The sequence below is a fragment of the Parasteatoda tepidariorum genome, chromosome 4 (genome assembly GCF_043381705.1).
Source record: "Parasteatoda tepidariorum isolate YZ-2023 chromosome 4, CAS_Ptep_4.0, whole genome shotgun sequence".
Lineage (NCBI taxonomy): Eukaryota > Metazoa > Arthropoda > Arachnida > Araneae > Theridiidae > Parasteatoda > Parasteatoda tepidariorum.
The window spans coordinates 91,537,573-91,547,038 of record NC_092207.1 but is presented as its reverse complement, the minus strand read 5'-3'; the positions used below and the strand labels follow the sequence as shown (position 1 = coordinate 91,547,038).

Below are 9,466 nucleotides of genomic sequence, written 5' to 3'. Positions count from 1 at the left end.
ATAGTAATTTACAAGATATATATATACAAAAGTAATAAATAGGGATTAGTGCACGTTAAATCTGCCAGGGTCCCAAAGTCCTCCATGTTCCCATAACAAATCAGTGCCTCTAGAGGTATTGAATTGGAGATTGATCGTTCTCTGGCTGAGGTCAAAAGTTCGATCTGTGGATGAGTGGAACGATGTATGAAAGAGTCAGCTCTTTAAAAAGAGCTGTGACGTGTGTGTGACTGAAATCGTATCCTTGACAATAGATGGCTCCAATAAAAAACAAGAAGCTCACCATCTGCCTTAACTTCTCTTGGTTTCCCAAGCAGGATTGCTGGTATTGCCAAGTAACATTTAGAAACAACAGCAAACAAAAAATAAGGAAAACAATCAAGCACCATTTTAAATTCTTTTTTTTTTTCAATTTTAATCTTGTCAAAGAAACAAAATCAAGAGCGTATTGATCGCAGAAGATTTTTTACTACTTTATTTTTTGCACGACATCATTAAGTATCATTTAACACCGAATATTTGTGCGCCATTATGATTCGTACAGTACGATTTTCATAAAATAAATATAATTGTTATAAGATAAAAAATCCAATTTATAATTGCATTTTTTTTTCAATTCCAGTTTTAAATACAAATGAAAATGAAGCTACTGGCGAAGGTAAGTTCAAAAATAATTAAATAACTTCATAATATGTATTTTTAATATAATATTTTTAATGGGTGTTTTTAATATAAAATTTGCAAATAAATTGATTTTAAATTAAACTGATATTAAGTGAAATTAAAAAATTTGCTTTCTATGAACTCTACGGAAATACTTAAACTTTAAAACAAATGCGCTTTACGAAATAATAATCCAATTATGTTTTTAAATATATAGTTTTTAAAATTTTAAAAGGAAACTTAACTTTATACGCCTCGTCTATAATGGTACAAAGACGTTTTAAAACGAAAATTCAAAATTTAATGAAAATTTCTTATTTCTCATCTCAATTTTGTTAATTTCATACTTATTTTATCAGGATACAAATTCAATAAAACTAAAACCATATATATGTAAGATTTATTTATACAAAATAAAAGTTAAAAAAGAGAACTCTAAAGTGCTATATTGAAATGTCTCTGTCGTTTGACAATTTTACTATTTAGCTTCAGTTTGCTGGATTCGGGCTGCGATTTAACGCAACATAGTTTCAAAGTTTTCTGATTTAAATAGCCCATAAAATTTGCAATGCAGAAATCCTTAGAAAAGCAAATCAGGAAACGATTGATCGGGAAATTCAAAAACGTAAATGGAAATGGATTAGTCATGTTCTACTTAAACCTGAAAAATTTAAAGTACAGCAAGTTTTTGTTTGGAACCCTCAGGGCAATAGAAAAAGAGGAAGACCTAAAAATACTTGACGCAGAACGATGGTAAACGAATTGAAACCAATAGGAAAGACACGGAGAGAGGCAAAATATCTGGCCCCAAATAGAGTGAGATGGAAAAGAATGATAGAAGCCACATGTTTCAATTCTAAGTGACAAGAAATATATGTAATGCCTTCATTTCACAATTAAACAGAAAATTAGTACAAGAGAAATTTTTTTTATCATAACTTCGTATTTCTATCCCTTTTTTTTCCTTTAAAGGATTTTTTCATTCGTCGGACCTTTTCTAGTACTAGTAGTAGTACTTTATTTTCTTGCACTGTAGCTGCACAATGGACTATCGGCGACGGTCTGTGAGACATCCCAGAGGATGATCCAAAGACATATCATCACAGTTTTGATCCTCTGCAGCGAGGATGACTCCTCCTCTTTGGTAACCCAACGACCTGCTCGCGAAATCGAGTATTTTAAGGTCTAACAGTTTAACGAGGACCAATACCGCACACCTTCGGTCCCTCCGCAGACTTATGAAAATTGTCACCCACCAGCACACTGACCGCTGCTAGTGATGCTTGACTTCGGTGATCTCTGGGAACCGTGTCTTAATGATCAGTCCACTGCGGAACGAATATTTTCAAGACACCCTATACTTTATTATTTCGGTACCTTTTCTAGTACTAGTAGCAGTACTTTATTTACATGCACTATAGCAGCACAATGGACTATTGGAGACGGTCTAGGAAACATCCCAGAGGATGATCCGAAGACATATCATCACAGTTTTGATCCTCTGCAGCGAGGATGACTCCTCCTCTTTGGTAACCCAACGACCTGCTCGCGAAATCGAGTATTTTAAGGTCTAACAGTTTAACGAGGACCAATACCGCACACCTTCGGTCCCTCCGCAGACTTATGAAAATTGTCACCCACCAGCACACTGACCGCTGTTAGTGATTGGTGACTTCGGTAATCTCTGGGAACAGTGTCTTAATGATCAGTTCACTGCGGAACGAACCTTTTCTAGACATCCTATACTTTATTATTTCGGGATTTTATCGCAGAATTTGATTTGCTTTTAGAATTATGTTCTTCTGTTTGTTTGTTTAGACTATTTCTGTGTCCATGATGGAATAACCTATCCTGTTGGTGCAAAGATTTATCCGTCAGATGACCCATGCCTGATATGTGATTGCACCGAAAATTGGAGAGGAATCTCGAACAGTAGCTGCTATCAACAAAACTGTTTGTTTGAAAAAAATAAACTCCAACTTCAGAGGGGTTGTGTCCCTATATATCACGAAAACAAATGCTGCCCCATAGAATTTTACTGCCGTAAGTTTATTTTTTTTTTATTACTTCCGTTTCTGGATAATTTTCTAACTTCGATAGAATTCGATAAAATTTTTATTTAAGAACGCTTATAGTTATCTAACTTATTTAAGATTATGCTAATGAAAACGTTTTATAATTAATTAATAACTAAGCAATGGTCCATACTTATTAATTATACCATTTAAAAAATCTATTTCTAATTTATTATATTCTATTGCATTATTTCTATTTTTAAATTTATTTATTAACGAGCAAATATCGCTTTATGATTCATAATATTTAATCAGAATCACTACTAATGTTCCACAATTACTTTTAAGTAAAGTACTTCTGTAAAAAATTTTTAATCTAACGACTAATCATAAAAAAAAATATATTATGGAATATCAGATTAAAAATATCCAGTTATTTATACAGATTAATAATGCTTAGAAATTAATGTTACGGAAATTTTTGCATTATAATATTTTTAAAACTTGTCACATTATGACTGCTAAAAAAATCAACGTTTGTAAAAATTTAATTCTTAAATAATTAAAAAAATTTAATGATAAGACGCACGAAACAATCTTATTTATTTAAAACAAAATAATGAAATAATAAATAATATAATATGGAACAACAGAATTCTTTATTCCTTTCTGTCATTTTAATATAGACAGTCTTAAAATTGTCATTTAATAAGAATATTATTATTTTATATGTAAAGTATTTTAAATCTAAAAAATAAGTTTTATTATAAAAAATAAGTTAAAACGTAAATTTATTTCAATCCACAGGTTGAGTTATAGTTAATTTTTTCGGTGATGCATTCTCTAACAGCGGAACTCCACCAGAAACTCTTATGGCAGAAATTATTTTATTATTTTTTTAGATTTAATTTTATGATAAGCAAGTTTTTAGAAATGAAGAAAAAAAATTTTATCAAAAGTTTAGATAAGATTTATTATTTTTTCACTGATGAAATTTCAAGCATGGGAATTAATTTATAAACTTTCAGGGGGGATTTTTTCATAATATTTTTTTTTATTTAATTGAGTGGAAACTAGATTTTTTGCTATAGGAATTCTGTTTTCGTCCAGTAATTCATCTCTAATTTATATTTTAGCTGAAAGTTTATGAACGACGGAATTGCTCTAAAAACTTCAACAGCACACATTATTTTATGAAGAAAAAACATTTTTTTTACAAAACATTTTAAACATTTTTTAACTTTATAAGTAAAATAGATTCTCAGAGATAAAAGTCTGTTTCATCAAAAGGGTGAGTACTGATTTATTTTTTAGCAGATGAATTTATAAACAACGGAATTCCCTTAAAAATTTCAGGGCATACATTATTTTATGGGAAAAAGCATTTTTGCTGTTTAATTATATAAAAAAAAACTATGTTTTCAAGTATGGAAATTCTGTTTTTTATCAAAAGGTTAAGTTACGATTTATTTTTTAGCTGATGAATTTGCAAACGATGGTATTTCTCTAGAATCTTTTACAGCTGAAAATTCTGATGTCAACGGTAAGATAATAAACAATATTATGTAACTTTTGTGTATTTTTATGAAAATTTTTTATTCAATTTAAATTTATTTAAAGTAATTATTACTTTAAATATTTCACTACATACTATAATATGTTTATGTATTAATAGAAATAAAATTCTAATAGAAAATAATTTCACCCAAAAAGACTCTTTTTGATAATATTATTCTTTAATTATTGATAAGTTTTTAATTTTCTCTGAGAGTATTTTTAAATCTGTTCATATTTTCTTAAGTAGCAGAAAATTTTATCATAATTTCATTACAATAAATTTTTATCATAATAAATTTGATAAACGCTTCTTCTTAGTCCTTATTTGGAATGAAAATTGTACTGCGTGTTTTTAATTTCTTTAAAATTATGAACTTCGTTTAAAAGTAATTAGAATACAATTAAAAAAAACAGCACTGTTTAATCATATCATTTAAAAATGTTCTACGAATATTATTTAATTTAATAAAAATGTAATAAAATGCAATGATGTGGAAAAATTAATATTATTATAATGATGTTACAATTTATATAAATAAATTATGTCATTTTAACACTGTATATAAAACTTAATTGTCAAAACAATCAATAGTAATTTCGATATTTAAATGTTTCACGGCCTATCTTATCACTGTCTCTCTGAATATTATGAATTTATACAATTCCTCTATACAGTTGAATATGACAGAATCACCAAAATATGATTATATAAATACAATCGGACTTCTATTTAACTAACTTCCATTTTGCGATTTTTTTCCGAGGAACCTAAAACATTTGGGAAATTCCTTCGTAAAATAACTTCCTAATAGCGAAGTGAATTTTCTATTTAAGGAAGTTTTCTCTGATTCAGGCCAAAATTACGATCTGTGGATGAATGAATGGATGTATGAATAGGTCCGTCCTATAAACGGGTGGGACGTATGTTGTGGCAGAAGTCGAATTCTTGGCCATGGATGGCGCCACTGGAGAAACAAGAACAATATCGCACCCCTCTGCTATAACAGGCATACGAAGAGAGAGAAAGAACTTTCCTTGAGATCCACTTTTCCGATTTCTCAAATTATTTCATAACATTTCAAACTTGTTAACACATTTCATGGGTGAAATGACCTTGAATTGATTTTCGCAGCCGCTTAACTTTCAGAGAAAGCAGTAGAATCCCTTTCCCTTTTTGTTTGCCTTTCATACAAGAATCCATGCCAAAAATCAATTTCCGAGAAAGCATAACATCATAAATTTCTAAAGCATGGAACTATGATGATACAAATCGTAGTCTTCGTAACAGTTTTGCTAAAGCTGGATAATATTCCTTTAGAAGAACTTAAAAAAATGTCGGTACAGCTAAAAGAGAACCACGAAATTAACGATGACGTACTGATTAATGATTTTCTTTTCATGGAGTCTGAAACTGCAACTACAGAAACATAAACTGAATCGGACATTTCGGACAGTGTGAAAAATAAAAACAATACGGCAATAAATTCTGAGGAAGATGAAGACAGAAATGATGAAGAAATCACCAAACCTTCATATGATAAAATGTTAAAATCATTTGAACCAATTCGATAGTAGATAGTAATTTACAAGATAAAGGTGTATCAACCGCTATTTTAATTATGTCTAGTGTTTATGAATTTAAAACTTGTTTTGTGTTGTTTAAGTACTTCAAATGGTTATTTTCTATTTAACGAATTTTCCATGTAGGGAACTTTTTATCGGGATTTAGCGTCTTCGTTAAATAGAAGTCCGACTGAAGAATGTTAAAAGTGAAAAACAACTTGAATAATACATAAATAAAGAACAGAAATGACCATACTATAATTTCGGTTCTCTGAACAATCCTTCCTCGGTGTCTTAACACAAAATATTTTAGGATCTATCTAGGATTTGGTGTTTAAAACCTGAGGACACTGAACCTACCTCAGTGTCGAATCACGAAGTATTTTAGGATATACATAGGATTTGGTGTTTAGACACTGAACCTTCCTCATGTTCTAGAGCAAATAAAATTTTTGGGAACAACTACAAAATTCGTATACCCTATTCCATGCAAAAACTAACTTTTATTAAGCATTATATATTTCTTTATTATTTTATTTTATTATTTCAGAAAATTTTGAATTGTAAAGTATAAAATTTTTTATACCATTTTAAAAAATTTAATTTTGCATAACATAATACAGAAGAGCGAAATCGGTTGAATAGTTCCTGAGAAATCACATTTTAAAAAATACAATATTTCTTAAAATTCGATTTCTCAGGCCTGTTCGACCAATCTTCTCAACGTTTGTATTTCATCAGGCGAAATTGCATTCTTTAAAATTATTAAAAAAATTTATACCTTATAATTTAAAATTTTGTTTACTATATTGAAATAAAATAATTAAAAAATAATAAAATATCTCTAAACTTTTTATTTTGCACGGAATTATCTTTGGGTAAACGAAGTTTATAATTGTGTTGCGAGCAAAAATTTCTTAATTCGCTTAAAAAAATTTCCAAGATTTGGTGAAATACGTAAAAAGTAAAATTAACATGAAGGGGTCCAAACTTTGGACAGCTCTCCTGACCAAATTATTATTACTATATATCAGATTGCGGCTACCCCCTATATTTTGGGGGTGAGAATTTCGAATTCGCCAGAAAAAAAAGGACATGTTTATTCAGAGAAGGTAAGTTTTTGGGTCTTATTTCAAAACTTAAAATATCGTCTGAATTAATTAACTTATTTGAGGTCATCCCCTGGAATCATCAAAATTAGTAAAACAAGCTAAAACGTTAACATGCCATCTTGTTTATAAAAACCATCGCACGCTGAGGTCATAATACTGGTGGTTGTGTATTAGCGGTCTTCTTCTCGAGTTGAGAGTATCCATTGTCATTTCTCTCGTCGTTTTTCCGATTAACCATGAAAATAATTTTTATAAGCCGAGTTAAACTATTGCGATAAATAAGACTCTTTTTTTTCCAGGAGATACATGCATGTTTGGAGACAAAATGCTTGAAATTGGAAAGGAACTGCCAATGAAAAATCCTTGCATCAAATGCACCTGTTTAGTTCCACCAGATTTTACTTGCGTGCACGAATCTTGCCCACCATCACCCAAATCCAAAAACTGCCAAGCATATTATTCTTCTAATTATTGTTGTCCTTCCTATGATGATTGTTCCTCAAATGATGTGTTTGGAACCAATGAATCTAATTCGATTGAAAGTAAGTGTTATTGTGGTTTAAGCTCTATAAATTCATTTTTTTCAGTCTGTGAAAAGGTATTTAAATAGTGTAAAATTAATATTTAAATATCTATTCCATGTTTGGCATAAATGTTATTGAGTGTTTTTTTCTTGTTATAATTTCAAATTAATATTAATACGCCTGCAAATTCTTACGTAAAAAGTGTCAATAAGTTTTTTTCAGTTACAAATGCTTTAAGCGACGATGATCTACATTGTTGCACATTGCCACCTATATCCCCTGACCTGAATCCATATTACCTTTTCTTCAGCTTTACTAATGTCATAAACATTCAATGAGCCAAGATGACTCAGGGGATAAAGTATTCGCCTTCCAATGAGGTGAACCGGGTTCGAATCTCAGCTATGGCTGGTCGATACGAACTCCGCAATCGGCTTGCACCGACCATTGTGCTGACATAAAATATTTTCAATAGTAAATGGATCATGGTTATAGTGTCCTTGCCGTCAGGCTAACCGTGGGAGGTTTTTGTGGCTTCTCTCTCCATGTAATGGAAATGCGGGTTAGTTTCAGAAGAAAGAGTTCCACGAAGGCAAATTTCTCACAATACTTGATACAGGAGTTCCCTTGTCTTCCGGATTGGGTGCAAAATTACAAGGCTACGGAGTTGAACATTAGTAGTCGTAAACCCAAAAAATTTGGGTCGGCTGTTCAACGACGGTTATAAAATAAAAATAAAACAGACATTCCTAAAAGAACGTATGCATGTGTATTGCATTAAGAATCATAAGCAGTGCAGAACTGAACTAAACATATTGTGTAGAAACTTCAGATAAGGGGTTTGTCATGATTAGAAACTTATGAACTAGTGTTCGGAATATTTCTAAGAAACGTCCTGCTATTCATTCGTATTATAAAAGTTATGTTCCATTTTATTATTTTAAAACCTATTTAGTAACTCACTTTCATGTCTTTGACGGTAAGATATTCATTTTGAAGTTGAGTACACTCTTTGATCAGAACTCAAATTTTTAGCAGAGCTTTGAACCAGATGACAATGAGACCTTCAATCTCTTTCTGACCATAATAAGCAGAATGCATCGTAATATTATTAGCAAAAGGATTTTATCGTTAATCGAAATTCTGATCACTTTGAAACTACTAAAATGCTCAAATTAAAAGTATGCGCAAGATGACAGTAAATATTCCAATCGTCTGACCACAACAAGCAGAATTTACAACAACAATAGATTGATTTATATAGTTCAGCCCTTGGTTTGGATACCTCTAAAAAAGCTAGAATATTTAGATATGCGGCATATTTGTAAGTGCAGTATCTGCAAACATATATCTGCTGTATATTTAATGTCTAATTAAATATATAAGTTGGACAGATTTTTTTAAAAAATATAATAACATATTTACACATAAAATTATTCGGAGGCTATTTAATTTTAATTAATGAAATGAATTCATGTGCATGTGCTTTATCCCACTATAATTTACCCTTTTAATTCAGATGGATGTCCGACACCACAATGTGCTGATGCTTCTTGTGTCGTCGAAATACCTGAGGGACATACGTGCCCTACATGCGTCTGTGGTTTGTATTATCTTTTTGTTTCNTAAATAGTTTTTAAGGTAACAATGGAACGAAGTTGAAAAATATTTTATCCTAAAAAAGCGTTTAAGTAAGAAGTATTAGAATATTCAGCATCTTTGCAGCACTTTGCATATGTCACTTTAACTCCCCTCCAAAAAATAAAATTTCGGAAAAGTAGTTTTAAAGAAGTTAACAAATAAAACTAATTTTGTTCAAAATGATGTCCCCCTTTTTTAAAAGATTTGAATTGAAAAAATTCCACTAAATCTCACAATGTATTTAAATATTTAATTTCAAAAGTATTTTCAGCTATGGAAAATAAATTGTTAGAACTCATTAATTACTCTTTAATTTGCTCCAAAATTAGAAAAAAATTTCACCATAAAGTGTCGCAAAAACTATTTTTGGTATATTTAAATGCGTTCTTAC

At 30.3% G+C, this 9,466-nt stretch overlaps 1 protein-coding gene across 1 annotated transcript in view; it reads left to right on the top strand.

Moving 5' to 3' along the window:
• Positions 1-9,466, top strand: part of LOC107454742 (uncharacterized) — a 44,117-nt gene that overhangs the window by 21,632 nt on the left and 13,019 nt on the right. The window contains exons 5-9 of the mRNA XM_071180406.1: positions 623-658; positions 2,482-2,706; positions 4,156-4,221; positions 7,210-7,452; positions 8,954-9,037. Coding sequence (XP_071036507.1) covers positions 623-658; positions 2,482-2,706; positions 4,156-4,221; positions 7,210-7,452; positions 8,954-9,037 — 654 coding nt within the window. The remainder of the gene's footprint in view (positions 1-622; positions 659-2,481; positions 2,707-4,155; positions 4,222-7,209; positions 7,453-8,953; positions 9,038-9,466) is intronic.